Below are 16880 nucleotides of genomic sequence, written 5' to 3' on the forward strand. Positions count from 1 at the left end.
GTGTTTGTCTATTGTTGTGACTTAGATGAGGATCAAATCACATTTTATAGCAAATCACAGTAGAAAACCAGTTTATTCCTAGGGGTTCACATACTTTTTCTTGCCACTGTATTAATTAAAAGATGAGCCTAATGTATACCTTTCTATGTATTTGGCACAAACCATAGGGACGTTTTTAAAACATACATATTAATAATGACATTGTATCCAGTACCAAATTAAGACACATTACATCTGAGACAATTCATGCTTAAAAGAATACTAACAACTTGTACTTAGAACGAACACATTTTTTATCCCTTGATAAGGTCCAGTGGAAGACCCTGTCTGTGTCTCAGTGCGAAAGAGCTAGTTTCCTCTGACAGCATGCTCCTTAAACCTCACCAACCTGCCCACTAAACTGAACAGAGGCCAGCGGTCGTAAAAGGGGTCCTGGCCATCGCTGGCACCTGGGCAGTGCTCCCTCACACCTTCCTCCTCCTCTCTCCCAAGCTCTGAACCCAGGTCCTCCATAAAGGTCTCATCGTCCAGGTCCTCCAACTCCTCCTCCTCCTCCTCCACATCAACCTTCCCATAATGCCGCTCATCGGCGAGCTCGGTTATATCAGAGTCGGGATCAGAGAGGGTGGGGGAGAGGGTGGGGTCGCTCATGCGCTCGCTCATGCACGTGTTGAGAATGGGAGTGCTGGTGCAGCCGGAGACACGGGAACTGGGTTAGTACGACACCAAGCGCACAAACCTCCTGCACGAGTGCATACACTCATAGACACACAAGGCATAGTAATATCCAGCATAGACCCTAATCTGGTGTTTTCTGTAAAAAATATGACTGTCAGGATTAGCTTTAGTGTTTTGAGTGTCTGATTACCACAGGTCAATGGTGCATATAGGGAATAATGAAAAATCAATGGAAAACTGCTTAGTGAAATGTCGATCGATGGCTGCACATAGCTCAGTTTTCCGCTTGAAAGTAAAAGAACCCTCAGTATGAGCACAATGCAAATCAAAAGTACCAGCTACATGTATATGTACAGTAGGAAAACCAGTATCCACTCACCCAGCATCTCATAGCATGTTAAAGTTGCACATCACACAAGCAGGAGATTGATGGTTACTCACCGGCCAACCAGACGAAACCACGGAAAGCGGTCGTAGAAGGGGTCCCCACCAGACATCATGTGGTCACATTCCTCAACTGCAGTACTGGGCACCTCGGCTGCTCGGTCATACATTTCTCTCATCAAATCCAGTCTTTGTCTGCAGATATATACATAACATATATACGATTTTATACAATATAGAATGTATACAGTTTTAACGACACCTCCTATACAAGCTAGTGTTTAACTTTTGGAAAAATGTCTGCTTTTAAATATCAGGACACAAGCTTCCAGTTTTATCCAATCAAATGCTTCACTGAATGAGAAGCAACAGCAAATAGAAAATCATGTTTTTACAGCAGTGACATCAACCAAAAGCGCTTTAATATGTCCTGCCTTAACTTTCGGTTTTAATTGGAAATATGTTGATATAAGAAACCAAACTACAATTTCTGAGCCATATCATGGGCTGTTCATGCCTTCCTGATCTGGCCAAGTTAAGCTAGGTAAACACTTTACCTGAGTTTCTCTAGGGTCCAGTAATGTGTGGCACCATTTTTCTGGTCCTGAACCTCTACTGCCACGATGGTGCGAGGGAACAGCCTTTTCTCCCTGTCTTTGGCTATGTTTGGGGGCAGGAGGTCAGGGGGCAGCGGGGAGTACAGTGTGTCAGTTAACAGCACAAACTGAAATTGAACCTACAGAGAAAAACAAGAAAAAATGCTCATATATTTAAAGTGTGATTTAGATAACAAAGCTGAACCAAAAAAAATAAATTATTACAATGTACCTTTTTCTTCAGCTCCACGCTAATGGCATTAGCCTCCTTTAGGAAAATTGCATTTCCCCAGAGCAGGTCTCTGAGCGAGGTGAACTGGTAAAATCGCCATTTACGGAAAGCCCAGAGGGCCAGATCTGTCTCTTGTTTGGTCCACGGCACTGCAGAACAAAAAATGTTAACCCTTTTCAGAAGATCTCAGAAACATCCAAAACATTTTATGAAAACTTTGTCTCGGATTAAGACTATCAATATATGTGAGCAAACCTGTCATAAGTTGCATGGGTATATTTGTAGCGATAGCCAAACAATGATTGATTTTATTAATGCCAAAAAAGATCATATTCCATGAAGATATATTGTAAAGTTTCTACCATAAATACATAAAAATGTATTTATTATTAGTAATGTGTTGCTAAGGAACTTTTTTGAACAACTTCAATTTTTTAATTTTTTTGGACCTTCAGATTCCAGATTTTCAAATAGTTGTATCCCGGCCAAATATTGTCCTAACAAACCATACTTCATTGGAAAGCTTATTTATTCAGCTTTCAGATGATGTATAAATCTCAATTTCAAAAAAATTACCCCTATGACTGATTTTGTGGTCCAGGGTCCACATATAATATGTTCTGTAAACATTATAAACATTAAATACTGTGCTTACTTGATTATGCATTTAATATATTGGTCAGTGTATACTTGCACTACATGTCTCATAGTGCATTATGACCCACCTTCCTCTTCTAGTTCTTCTTCTTCCTCTGTGGTTTCTGGGTAATATCTGGAGTCAACCTGCCTTTGAAGAGCTTCCAGCTTACTCTCATAATCCTGTTAAACCAAAAGTATGATTTGGTTTTGTTTACAGCTGCTTCCAACTAAAGAAGTAGGTTTAAAAGGTAGGTTGCAAGGCTTACCAGTCTCTGCTGTTCCAGAAGATTGCTCACTTCTTCTCTTTCCTTGCGGTACTGGTCCTCAAGCTCCTGTAACCTGGTAATGACATAAGCATTAGGGTAAGTAAGTTGTAACAACTAGATAGTTGGTATAAAAGAGCTAAAAAAGCTAAAAAAAAAAAGCTAAGACCAGCAAACCAACTTGTTGTCTTGCTTTAGCAGTTATTTAAAGGTGATTTAAACAGTCTGTCAGCCTGGCCAATCTGCTTAGTCAGCTAGCCTCTGAGCCTTGCCAAGAGACCAGCCAACAACCTGTAGTATAAGGAAAGGTGTTTTGAACAGAAGTGCTACCTCTGCTCCATCTCCTGCTTCATATCAATGCCTTGTTTCTCCAGTAGTTCTCTCTGGGCGAAGGCCCAGTCCACCGGCTCCACAGGTGTTTCTGCACATGGGGTTCGCTCCCTCTCTTGCCGTGCTTGCTCTGGATCATTGAACCGGAACACATGGCTTTTGCCCATAATGATACGGTTACCTGAGACAGATGACAGGCAGGGTCAAAAAAATGTAAACGGGGCCAAAATTGCCATTTCATCATCACTTGCTTTTTCAGACCTGATCTGAGAACAGTGGGCTCTGTTACTCTCTTTCCGTTTACATAAGTCTCTGCCCCTTCACAGGGCTCCAGGACCACAGTTCCCTCTCCAGAGGCATTTGTGCTGCTTGTGAACACACAGTGCTCATCATTAATGAAGTGACCGCTCAGGACGATGTCCTGCCGACTGCTGGCATCCTCACGGCCGACCCTACAGAGAAGAATACATCAGAATAAAGTGACAGAAATACAGCACGAACTAGCCCTGTCTCAGAGGTTCAATTCAAAAATTATAATAAAGTTGGCTGTTAAAATGCCATATCAGCCAAAATTTTAAAATGACACTTTTAAATTAAAACATACAATATGTGACCCTGCCTGGAAAAACCCAGGCTTATTTGTTTACTGTTTTCTACATAAAATCATCCACACAATGTAAAAAACATTGTGTAAATTTATAACCTTGATATAATTAATATTGACTGAGTAAGGCCATGTCAAAGATGGATTGAAATCAAACTTTGACACTCCTAATCTCATGGATTTCACAAACAGGACCACATATTTAAATAAACAACATTCTTACTTGGTGATTCCATCTTTAATGTAGTATAATAAGCACTCAGACATCAGTGGATCTTCATTGAGATTGACCAGGTGAGGCGTCTGAAACATTTAAATGACAAATGGTTGGCTGAAGCATTTGACCAGTTTGGCTTCCTTTTAGCACATACAGTACTAAAAAGTCTTTTAACCTTCTTTGGAGAAAAGACGCCAACTGTTCCTCCATCTTCCCTCATCGCCACACCCATTTCAGCCAAAAGTGCTTCCCTAATGGCAGGAAAAGAGAGTAAACATGCGTTCTTTGCAAAAGAAGTATAAAACTTTACAAATTTCAGGAAAATATTAAAATAAGGGTGTTTTCACATCATTTTAAAACAACCAAACCCAGTTCACTTGAACCAGAAAAGGAACTAGACGAATGTGACCTGTTCTTTTTTTGGTCCTCTTCAAAACTGAAGTGATCTCAGACCCGTTCTTGTTCACATCACAACTTTATATGAACTCAGACTCCAGCTTTCTGTGCAGCAGTTTTGATAAATGTACAAATGACCCACGAAACGGACCGGGACTTCATTGATTTCACATCTCAAAAAGAAATCGAACCACAAAAGAACCCAAAAGCGAACTGTACTCAGACCACTTCCAGACGTGGTCTGAGTTTGGTTCACTTTTGGGTCCTATTTGGGGGGGTCTGAGATCACTTGGTTTGTTCACATATACAGCCTAAACTGCTCTGAGAGCGTTTGAAGGGCTCAAACAATTAAGTGTGAAAACACCCTAAAAGATCTCGCAGAGGTCTCCAACCTTTCCATCCTAATAGCCTCTGTGCGGCGAAGCTTCTCTTCCCAAGTTTCATTGAGTTCTGCAATTATCTTCTCAGTTTCCTAATTTGAAAAGATGTCAACGTTAAAACCATCAGCAATAGCCCTTATTAATTTATCAAACCATCTTCTAATCCTCTTCCTCACCTTCAGCCTCTCAATGGCTTCCTCACTTCCCGGGCTGAACATGATCCGGTCGTGCAGGCTGCTGATGGAGGCAGCCCGGCTGGACATCGCAGTGAGAGAGGGGGAGGGACTCATTCCTGTCATGGCATTGGTCACTGTGGAGAAATCACCCTTTTCATTGACAGCCTGGATGCTACAGATACTAGCCTTGTTATTGAACAAGTCTGGCCAGGAATTGGATATAACAGGTTGGAGAGTAAAAGGAGAAAGTTGTGGAGAGAGAAAAGGGGTAACCATGGAAACAAAGAAGATGGGAATATAGGAAGAAGAATAGAAAGTATCAAAAATTAAACATGTTGTAAAGATGCAGGTTGCAGGGCAAAGAGCATAAATTTGAGGGTGTCAAGTGCTTTTCCAAGTATTTTCATCTCTCAGGTAAATCAGGATACCAAACAATAACTTTTCAATTAAACCTTCCTGCATGCCTCAAACTCATTGTAGTATCTAAACTATGCTTAAGGTAATGAGCATGGAGATGAACTGAGCACTCAATGTAGTTCTGATCTGTGGCCGCACAGACAGCATGAATGGCCAAGCCAGATACAGATGACCACATGCTCAACTTTTAATGCACCTCTGGACCATCAGAGCATCAGTGTTTGGACTAACTATATTGCCTGATTAGTTTAATTGAAACTGATTAAATAAATTGAATAAATCTCTGGTGGTCCAGAGATTCTTGCTTTTGCTTTTTTAAGCTGCGAAGCATCTAGAGTGGCAAAATACACACATTTGAGAGCAGCTATCCCAGGATCTGGTGCTCGATAGGCTGAGAGAAACAAAGAGAAAAGACAAATCCTTAAGACACATTTCCAGATCTGTGTCTGACCCAGGAGCAGAATGTTTGCGGCACTCATAGAATAAACTGTCCTGATAATGACTAAATATAAGTAAATCTGTAATCATATGAAGAACGAGAAGATTGTAGCTCTTCAAATAGAGGTGTATCACCCATGGTAGTGACTTACTCTCAATGATGTCTCCAAGACCCTGAGCATAAAGCAGATCCTTCAGACGAGCGACCTCTTCTTTCAGTTCACGTACCAGGCGGTTGTTTGGATCTTCGTTGATGACCGCATTGCATCGGATCTGCTTGGCACGATCAGCATATCTGTGTACAATGATGGTGCATTTTAAAACCAAACCAAAGTAGCATTACAACATTCCTGTTACTCCTAAAAAAGGTGGCTTGTTGATCTTAGATTTTCTAAGGTGGTCTCCAAGCCTGGTCACACTGGTATTCAGCTAGTCTTCCAGCTGACAAGTGCTCAAAACCTTCTGAAACCAGCAACCAGCTTGAACTCATGCCATCATATGGCATCCTATGGTTTTTACCTGAGAGTGCTGAGGGTTTCATCATAGTTGATATCAGCAGGGCTTAGAGCTGCCACCATGGCAGTGCGTGAGTTACCTCCTGATAAAATATAAACATAATTTGACCTTAAGAAACTGAATGTTTTTGGACTTTAAATATATTTTGACTGCAGGTGAAAATATTAAAAAGCAATTGATTATCTTTACAAAGGGGAGTACAAGGTGCGCAAAGCTTCATACCAAGATTTTCTCTCAGCAGCCATGTCAGAACTGAATCTCTATATGGAATAAAGCTCTCAACCTTCTTCTTCTTCTTGTTGTTCTGCATGGATAGAGAACAAAAGTGTCAGTTAATACCTGTAGTCTTAATTCTAGACTGTTGAAGACAGTTTGAAATGATTCCTACCTTATTTGGGGCAGAGTCCTACAAAACAACATACAAATTTTTAATGTTTTCTGCATTAGATATTTCTTTAACAAACATTCACTTTCAAATGAAATACTAGTCATTATGCTGGGAAATATCTCAGTATTCTTACCATCTCAGCTAAAGCAGAGATCACTTTGCCCAGTGTTGTTAAGGATTTGTTAATATTGGCTCCTTCCTAGAAAATGAAACGCAGAAAAGCATATTTTTATGATGCATTCATGACAATACCAAATGTCACAAAACTATCAGTAACACTTTACTCGAAGGAGTGCTCATGAGACTGACATGACCCCTTTATAATCATGACATGACACGTGTCATGAACGTGAAGGAGATTTTATACATTTTTATGACAATTTTCATTAAGTGTAATTTGTTCAATTACGTCACTTTTAATGCAAAAATGACATTGTTTGAGATGTCTTTGTTATGACAACTTGAAATAAATCAATACATCATAACTTGATACAAACATGACACAGCAGAATAATTATCAAACTTAAGAAACTATCTAGCTTTATGGGTTAACATTATATTAAACTGCCATTTAAATGTCATTAAATGTTAATACTATGTCAAATAGTTTTAGATATCTTAACAAAATGCAAAGGACACATCAAAAGATTATACTTAACTTTATGTATGTGCACAATACAGTATAACTGACAGCTAATAGAACTCGTTCTTCACAGAAGAAAAAAACTAACAAAACATTTAATTCATTTAATGTAATTAACTGTTCTTCCAGCGATATGCGATATGGATTTAAGCGAATGGCTTAATCCATTATTGTACTTGTGTTTCATTTAATTTTAGGTGATTTGGTCTCCAAATGCAATAATAATTGTATTAATTTTAATTATTCTTGTTACTGAATTATTGATTTTATTTATTAGGCACATGGAGGAAACTTAAAAAAAACTAAAGAATATTAATGATGTTGTTATAAAACTATTTGAGAGAGTATTAACACTTGACAGTTTAATGACAAATTATATTTGTACCACTATTTGAGGTCAAGAAAAATATTCATTACGCTGTTATAAAACTATATGACAGAGTATTAACACTTAACGACGATTTAATTACAAATTCAATTTGTATCACTGGTAAAAAGTGGTCGGCTATGATGTCTTGACTAATGTCAAGTTGTCATAACAAAGACATCCCAAACAATGTCATCTTTGCTTTAAAAATGACATAATTAAACGAATGACACTTAAAGAACGCTGTCATAAACATGCATAAATCTCCTTTATGTTCATGGCATGATTATTAAGGTGTCATGTCAGTCTTATGAACACCCCTTCAAGTAAATTGTTACCAAACATTCTTAATGTGCCCAAAAAAGTGACAAACCTTCAGTCTAGTCCCTTTTGCTCCAGTAGAATCGGCCCTCTCGCTTCCTGCCAAGTCAACGAGGCTGATTTTGCTGACCTGTTTTCAAAAGGAAATTTGTGTCTCAAAACAGTAATGCGCTCTAATGCATATCTCAGCAGAGAACGACTTTGTCAAGCTGCCAGCGTCCATCAGAGATGTTCTTACATAGAGTCCAGTTTAGGGTAGAACATTTTCTAACAAAAAACTATGGTAACCATCATGGAGGTCTTATCAGTAAAACCGGCAACTAAAATCAGAAATTGTAACCGTTAACCAATTAAATTCACCCATGATCTAACATGAATAACTGTATTGTCATTAACAAACATTAAGAAATGGTGAAAAACAGTACTGCTTCTTGTCACTTCATGTTGGCTAATGCATTTACTAATGTTAACAAATATGACAAGACTGTTGTACCTTCTCAGAGGTGTTTTCTGACTCGCTGTCATGACGTTTCTGTGTGAAGATGATGTTGAAAACTGCATGGGAACGGCTGCTTGTCTCGTTCATGTTGGTGGCCGCCACGGTCCTGAGGATAGACAGCATGGTGAGCAAAACATCAAAACATTCAAACTTATGTTACAAATTCAGCCGTGTTATGTTTACTATGGATAGAAACATCAAATAAGAGATCATTGTTTCAGCATGAAAAATTTCTACATACATATGCAGAGATATTGTGGTGCCAAAGGTGCGATGTGTCAAAACATGCACAGTAGCCCAGTTATAAGACTCGTCTGTTCTCTACCACTCTTGTTTTAATGTTTGTTCACCTGGCTTTGTTGCCGGAGTCCATCAAGTCCTGGATGTCAGTGTAGGAGGTTACAGCTAGTTTAGATAGGTCTTCCACATACGGCCCCATCAGAGGATGTTCTCGGACGCGCAGGTTCCCTTTATTCTTTGGGTTCAGCAGATCTCGTACTCGCTCACAGTAGATCTCCATATAACTGACCTGATAAAACCAAAAGTCTCGCTCTACAGACTCCACAGTGCAATACATAATCGTAATCGTGTAATGCTCTTACCTCAACTGAGTATGACATGCTATTGTCATTATTGTCACTGATCTTGGTAAACAGGTCCTCACACAGCTGTCAAAAATAGATTCAGCATTAGGAATAAGCAGCATCTCAACATGCATCTGTGTCAATATTATAAACAGTATCACAATGCACTACCAATGGAATGATGCCCTCTTGGTCTTGCTCTTGCTTGCCCATCATGGTGTAAGACTTTCCTGCTCCTGTTTGCCCATAGGCGAAGATACAGACGTTATACCCCTCGAAAGCATGCAGAAGCATTTCCTCCCCGATGTCTTTATACACCTGCCTCTGACATGCATAGTTAACATCTTCTGGCTGTTGAACAGAGAGAGACAAATACTTACTGTTAAAAGAGATCATTATACGGTAACAAAAATGATTTTGTATAGCATAAGAGTTATAAATATAAACTTACAGTTGTGTGTGACCAATAAGAATAGTCAAAGTTGAAGCTCTTGTTTTCCTTTGGCTGCTTAGGGTTTAAAATTGCTAGAAAGCAAAGAGAATATGCTTGTAATAATCTTTGATCAAAACCAAATTTTTGCCATTTTCTATCCTTTGGGGTTTTTCCCAGCTTCCCATACTGTATTTATAGGTTTACATTTAAGTTTATACAGAACCTGTGATACAACAAAATATGCTTATTTTTACACTTCTGTCATGTTTACATTTTTAAGATCATGTATGACTTATGTAGGCATCTCCCACAGGTCTATCATGCATCTCTTGGGTTTCTGGAATGAGGTTGTGAACCACTCTGCATCCTCTCACCGGCACAATGCAGTGCAGTGTGTGTGTGACCTCACTCTCTGCATCAGCTGACACTGTTTTCCCACTCACAGTACAACGAGAACAGCGGGGCAGTTTTTAATTATTGGAGCTGCTCCAGAAATGTGGGCTGGAAATGCCACAGAACCCTTATCCTGAATTAACCCTGCATTCATAACTACCAAAATTTGCTTTCAACGAAAGCCAACGTTTTGCACCATTAACCAATTAAAGCTGATCAAAAACATACCAATATGCTTAGAGATGCACTAAATTATAGTCATTATTGGAGGTCCTGATGAGAGACTATGAGAATAAATATTTGATTACAGTCATAAATTATTACTATAGGACGCTAGTTGCACACCACCAAGCAGCTATTACTCAAAACAATATCATTCATGAGTTCAAATGATCAGTGACAACAATCTAAAGGGATATTTTATTCGAGCACTCACTGGTGGTGTTGCCTGACATCTGGATGATACATTTGCTCTCTTTTCCAATCTCTCTGGAATTGAAGGGGCGGACCCTCACGGCTACTTTCACCGAAGCACATGCCATTATGTTTGAGTGTTGATGGTCTGCTATTACACAGGATCTGATTGGACGAAGCCCAGCCAGGAATCAGAGGACACCTGCAGAAAAAAAAAACTTTTTTTTCTCTTTTTTTGTTATGTTATTTAATTACATGTACATTATTAAATGATCCATGGTCTGGAAGCTATATAGCACTTCTACACCAACATTCTTTTTCAAATAAGATGATGATAGATTTAGCTTCTTGGCAAATGACTTGAAGAGATAATTAAGGAAAATCCCCATAAATCTGTTCAGGCAATTGTAAGTGCACCACTGATAATGTATTGTAATTAAGGTAATGGAGCTGACTGAGATCAAAGCATGACTCAACAAAACTTTGATCACATTTACTAGATTACTGTTCCCTGGATATGTGAACTTAAAACAGGCAGAATATTGATGCCCATGAACATGGCAACATTTTACTTTACCTTTACTACTGTAATTGTATTAGTGTTTCTCAAACTTTTTCAGTGTGTGGCTCCCCTTGTGTACGGTGCATCTCTTGTGCCCCCCAAAGAAAATGTATGAAATAAAACATTCTAAAACTTAAAATTTGAATTAAACAAAACATATTAAAGATCCCGTTTTCCTGAACCCAATTTTTAAACTTTAGTTGTTTAATGTTGTGGTTGGAGCATAAATAATACCTGTAAAATGATAAACCTCAAAGTTCAGTCAATACGTCCATTGCCAGCTTTGGCTCATATGGCTCTGCTAAGCTAAGCTGCTGTCGAATAACAACACACTAAACAAACTACACAATCAGAACTCGTAAAGTATTTCTGAAGGAGGGACTTCAAACAACAAGGAAGACATCAGCCCGTTTTTAGGACAGTGAAAACAGCGCTAAACAGATAAGAAAATTGTGTCAAAAATACGTTTTTTTCACACAGGAAACATGAACACATGTTATATTGCACACCTTAAATGCAATCATAGCTTTGAAAACACAGGAACAACGGGACCTTAAAATTTAAATTTAGGGCATTTGTTAGTACTCTTATTTTTATGAGATTTATTTACACAGAATTTATGATAAATTAATGTAATTATAAATTGTCAAAACTGGGGACCCCTGACACAATCTCGCAAAATGTAAACAAGCCACTTTTAAAAGTCTCTTTTAAATATAGTAAATTCTTTGTGGCACACAGACAAAAAGCATGGGCAAACTTGCATTAAAATTTGCCGTTTTAAAAAGTTTTAAAATCAGTACACCAAAAACACAGAAAACATAGGTGTCCCTGCTGAAAAAAGCATACCAGCAAGAGCAGCATATGTTGTGTTTTGGTGCTGGTTTGCTAGTGAACACCAGCATAACCAGCATCAAACCAGCATCAGCACCAGCATTAGCAACAGCTAAACCAGCACCAAACCAGCATTAGCACCAGAATCCCATGCTGGTCATAGCAGCAAGACCACCATATGTTTGTGTTTTGGTGCTGGTATGCTGGTGACCACCATGCTGGTCCATGCTGGTCTTTTCAGCAGGGGAGTTTGACATCAAAGTTTCAAGAGAACGATTCAAATGCAGTACTCATCTTATATGCTGAACAATCTGCGCAGTCCCATATGCGGGAGAAGTAACGTCTAGCATGCAAATTTGTTGTGACTTATATCAAGCCACACTGTGGGCCTACATAATAATGTACCAGTAACGTATAATGTAACAGTTATAAAAACATTATTTCTTTACATAATCCATGAACATGATTTGTGAATCCTGTCAGACCGATTCCTATCAATAATGAAGGTGAAAACTAGAGCTCTGGTTGTTTCACGCTTTTTCAAAGCATCAAGCTATGCCATTGTTGTTTAGCAAGCTTTAGTGGGAAAATTACATATTGTGCCTTTAATGTTTGCAAGCATCTTAAAGGAAAACACAGTTTTTCAATATTTTACTATGTTCTTCAACTAAGACTAATTAAAGGATTAGTCAATTTTCTAAAAAAAAAAAAGATAATTTATTCACCACCATGTCATCCAAAATCTTGATGTCTTTCTTTGTTCAGTCGAGAAGAGACTATGTTTTTTGAGAAAAACATTCCAGGATTTTACTCATTTTAATGGCCTTTAATGGACCCCAACACTTGACTAAACACTTTACAGTTTTTTTCAACAGAGTTTCAAAAGACTCTAAATGATCCCAAACGAGGCATAAGGGTCTTATCTAGCGAAACGATTGTCATTTTTGACAAGAAAAATAAAAAATTTGCACTTTAAAACCACAACTTCTCGTCTTCCTTGGGTCCTGTGACGATGCATTGCCGAATCGATTATTGTTGACACCCCTATTCGACATACAACAACGTCTGAATGGTACTCTTTCTTCACACTTGTAAACACTGGGGCGTAGTTTCGCATACATCATCCGTGACCTCTTGACGTGATGACGTATTGCGTGAGGTCGCGCTGGCGCATCACAAGACCTGAGATAGACCAGAAGTTGTGGTTTAAAAGTGGATATATTTTATTTCTCCTGTCAAAAATGACAATCGTTTTGCTAGATAAGACCCTTATGCCTTGTTTGGGATAATTCAGAGTTCTTTGAAACTTCGTTGAAAAAAACTATTAAGTATTGAGTTAACTGTGTTGGGATCCATTGAAGTCCATTAAAATGAGAAAAATCCTGGAATGTTTTCCTCAAAAAACATAATTTCTTCTCGACTGAACAAAGAAAGACATCAACATTTTGGATGACATGGTGGTGAGTAAATTATCTGGATTTATTTTTAGAAAATGTACTAATCCTTTATGTTTTTTTCAATGCATGCATTTAATCGCTTAATGAATGTGTTAACATTTAGCCTAGCCCCATTCATTCCTTAGGATCCAAACAGGGATGAATTTAGAAGCCACCATACTTACTCGTGTAACTACTCATGTAACAGTCTTGAAATAGGGAAAACATGAATGTGTTTGGTGGCTTCTAAATTCATCCCTGCTTGGATCCTAAGGAATGAATCGGGCTAGGCTAAATGCTAACACATTCATGACACGCTGTACAAAGATTAAGTGCATGCATTGAAAATATTGGTATGTATTAATTTGTCTAAGTTGAGGTAAGAACATAGTACAATATTGAAAAACTGTGGTGTTTTCCTTTAACTTGGGCAGTTGTGACCCAATGGTGGCTTGTAACACAAGAGTTGCCGGTTCAAGTCTCATGGCTGGCAGGTTGCGATTAAAGTGCACTTGATTGGGGCACTTGTCCACTATTGCTCCCTGGCACACTGGATTATACGGTTATTACGTCACTTTCACTGACATCACTGTAGTCATACAAGGATATTGCTGTGTCACATGATTTGAGACAAAGTCTCATTTTGTGTGCTGCTTCTAAATAGACCACATACTGCAAAGATATTATATTTCACATATTACATTAGGGGAGAGCAGGGCACAGAAAGCTAACTTAAATATCTATATCTATACTAAAAGTGGATATTGTTTAGATATCTGCCTATAATAGATGGATATCCCCACATTCATCCATCCATGATCCTTCATCTAACCATCCTTGTATGCATCAATGCAAATAAATATATTTTTTTTGAAAGGGCTGCACAAAAAAAATCATAACTGTGAGTTATTTCCTCTGATATTGCATTAACAGCTATCATTTTGATAAATAGTTTTTATATTGTTTTCATTTCATTGTATACTGGAGGCAACTCTGCTGTGTAAAAATGTTTTCAATCCCAGCTATCGGTTACTAGGAGTTGCTGACATGTTTCAAAATGGTGTTATGCTTTAGGTAATATGACAGTGATTAAAATAATATAAGGTTGGATTTAGTGACTTACACACGCAACTCAGAAATTGAAAAAATCATAAGATTAAGAAATGTACTTTTATGCCTCCAAAACACTCTTTGTTCAATTTCTTAACCAAAACACATCAAAACTTTTCACAAATTAAAATACAAATTTTATTTATTAATGAATGAAATTAAAATGATCTTATTCATTGGCAGTTTATTGCTTTGGACCCACATTCAAATCCCAATCATTTAAATATAGAAATGTTTCACATTTATTTTGCCTGTAGTCTCAGCTACACCTAATTGTCTTTATTTAATAATCTGTGTCCACAAAATAACTAACAAAATTGTGTCATAAAACAGTAGTTGTCTGGACAGAATACAGTGCAAAAAACAAATGTTGTTTACCAGAGCCCGTTTAGTGTACAGTGAAAATGGCTGCCCTAACTGTCAGCATCATCCACAGGACATCAGCTGTGATGGACGATTTGCGTCAGCTTCAACCCACCAAGCAAAACAAACGCAATGAAGCCATTTTAGCTGTCATAAACAAACCACAGATAACAAATAGCTGTCATACAACAAGTATATTTGATATAAATATGTATCTAATTTATTTATATTTATATTAACAGCTGCGTACCTGTACATCGATAGATGCAGCAGTGCCCGCCATCGACACATCTCACGAGCAACGCGGCAAACTACGTTGACTCTTATTAACCAATTCTACACTGCATTATAATCGACATTTCTATTGCAGATAGATTTGTTTATTATAATGGTCGCTGTTTAGTTTTCGCGTCGCTGGAAGTGCAGATAGGGTGTTAAAATGTGACGCGTCTGTTACTATGGAAATATTTCCTCAAGTCACAGGAAAACATGCTTTTTATATCGCCTTTGTAATAAAAACGCTATGATGCGCGTTGTCAGACATTAGTACAGTATATGCAAAATATTTTATATTGTTGTACTATTTCTTTATAATAATTTAAGCCGCCGTTCCGACCATAACAGCCGCCCTGGTCGCTTCTCAAAGTGAATGCGTTTGAATAAGGCCTAGATTTCATATGGCCTCACCCTGACAACATAAACAGGCGGAAAAGCATCCTTTAGCATTGTAAATACATGTAACTGAGACTAAATAGTACAACCATACAATAAATGTACCCTGATGCCCTAAAAATAATGAAAATGACATTTATATTATAGAAAAACTAACATAAGGCAGTACATCAAATTTCATACACAATTTTTTAAAGACCATTTTTGATTAAAAAAATATCAAAGGCACTTTTGTCACTCATCTTGTAACTGTTTTTCTATTCCTATGGTGCCTATGGTGTGGCTTGCCAGACACCATGACAGTAAAACAGTGCACCACCCTCCTTATTCTCACAACAGACACGAAAATCACATAATGGAAACCATAAATAACACCAGCAAAACTAAAATCCACACCTACCCGATTCCTGATAGCAATGTCCTTTTCTAGACAGCAGTAGGTTATTCCATCAAGCCTGTTTCTTGGATACACTGTCCTCTTCCTTTTCCAAGTCTTATTTTTTCCTGTAGGCTCCCAGCCTCTCCCTAGTTCGGCAGCAACATCAATGCAGGTGGAGCCCCCCCTGGCCAGACCATCAGACACAGAAAGTCTGGCTTTGCAGGGCCTGGTACGCAGTGGTGCGTCAGGAGAAACGGATGCAGGCTATAATGAGTCCAGTAGAGGGAGGGGTTAATTTAGGTGGGGATGTGTTAAGAGAGCAAGAGAGAAAGTCTTTCTTTAGCCTAACACAAAATGGCTCTTATGAAGGATGCTGATCAGCCGTGAGATGCTGATGACATCATCAGTGTGGGAGCAGGCAGCACTGATGCAGCACAGGGAGTGGGAGGGGGAGGGAGAAAATAAGAGAGAGCAGAAATGAGGGAGGGAAGGGCAGAGATGGAATTATAGCATGACAGGAGGCTTTTAAAAAGACTATGGTCATGGATTATCTCTTCAAATGTAAGCCACAAGTATTAAAAATACAGGTCATGTTTATTTCAGTTCAGAGCTTAGCCGGCAGGGTTTGTATCTGATCAAGGATAACACAAACATCACAGAATGGACCCATTATGAGAGTTGAAGCTTCCATTTGTTATTCCACAAAGAGACTTTAAATCATTAAACAGACTTTAACAGTGTGTTCTATCACATGATTTTTAAGGTTTTAAAAAACAAGATTATTTTATATATAAACTACAAACTACTGTGAAAAAGATTAGATTGTATCAGAATTATTTGATTAGGAAAATCATGAAGCTGTGAATTTGTGTTTGTAAAGCAAAATAAAAAATATTCTGAGATTTATTACACATAAAATAATATATTTGAAATGTAATATGTTATCTAGCATACACTAAGAAACTGCATACATTTTACTCAAAATGGGTATAATCTATCCCAGGACCCACTAACATATTTTTTAATGGAAATACACATTTTATCCTAATTTTTCCTTGTCATTTTATTAATGAAATGCAAGTTTAATTGAAAAAAAAAAATAAGTTATGATACATCTTAACAAAGTAATTTCTAGTCATTAATTCAACTAAACAGTTTTTGTGTGTGTCATTCACCATGACAGCAAAGTGACTTTGCGCAACCCACCTTATCCCAC

General features: G+C 38.0%; 1 protein-coding gene across 13 annotated transcripts in view; it reads right to left on the reverse strand.

Moving 5' to 3' along the window:
* kif1ab (kinesin family member 1Ab) overlaps positions 1 to 16064 on the reverse strand; it is a 31728-nt gene extending 15664 nt beyond the window's left edge. For 4 of the 13 annotated variants that reach the window (XM_065276170.2, XM_065276167.2, XM_065276174.2 and 1 more), the window contains exons 1-25: positions 15686 to 16063; positions 10331 to 10510; positions 9520 to 9593; positions 9240 to 9419; positions 9087 to 9152; positions 8835 to 9013; positions 8479 to 8590; positions 8038 to 8115; positions 6788 to 6853; positions 6655 to 6672; positions 6489 to 6570; positions 6270 to 6348; positions 5903 to 6045; positions 5665 to 5703; positions 4896 to 5029; positions 4732 to 4811; positions 4119 to 4194; positions 3950 to 4029; positions 3384 to 3574; positions 3123 to 3303; positions 2796 to 2868; positions 2616 to 2709; positions 1891 to 2039; positions 1620 to 1798; positions 1120 to 1257 (exon numbers count right to left, since the gene is read on the reverse strand). In XM_065276170.2, the coding sequence (XP_065132242.1) occupies positions 1120 to 1257; positions 1620 to 1798; positions 1891 to 2039; positions 2616 to 2709; positions 2796 to 2868; positions 3123 to 3303; positions 3384 to 3574; positions 3950 to 4029; positions 4119 to 4194; positions 4732 to 4811; positions 4896 to 5029; positions 5665 to 5703; positions 5903 to 6045; positions 6270 to 6348; positions 6489 to 6570; positions 6655 to 6672; positions 6788 to 6853; positions 8038 to 8115; positions 8479 to 8590; positions 8835 to 9013; positions 9087 to 9152; positions 9240 to 9419; positions 9520 to 9593; positions 10331 to 10436 (2597 nt within the window). In that variant the 5' untranslated portion in view covers positions 10437 to 10510; positions 15686 to 16063. Of the gene's footprint in view, positions 1 to 388; positions 686 to 1119; positions 1258 to 1619; positions 1799 to 1890; positions 2040 to 2615; positions 2710 to 2795; positions 2869 to 3122; positions 3304 to 3383; positions 3575 to 3949; positions 4030 to 4118; positions 4195 to 4731; positions 4812 to 4895; positions 5030 to 5664; positions 5704 to 5902; positions 6046 to 6269; positions 6349 to 6488; positions 6571 to 6654; positions 6673 to 6787; positions 6854 to 8037; positions 8116 to 8478; positions 8591 to 8834; positions 9014 to 9086; positions 9153 to 9239; positions 9420 to 9519; positions 9594 to 10330; positions 10511 to 15685 lie in introns of all 13 variants that reach the window. The other 9 variants (XM_065276173.2, XM_065276171.2, XM_065276172.2 and 6 more) reach the window with 3 other exon arrangements.
* Between the last annotated feature and the right edge of the window lie 816 nt (positions 16065 to 16880).

The sequence above is a fragment of the Paramisgurnus dabryanus genome, chromosome 6, assembly GCF_030506205.2.
Source record: "Paramisgurnus dabryanus chromosome 6, PD_genome_1.1, whole genome shotgun sequence".
NCBI classification, from domain to species: Eukaryota; Metazoa; Chordata; class Actinopteri; order Cypriniformes; family Cobitidae; genus Paramisgurnus; species Paramisgurnus dabryanus.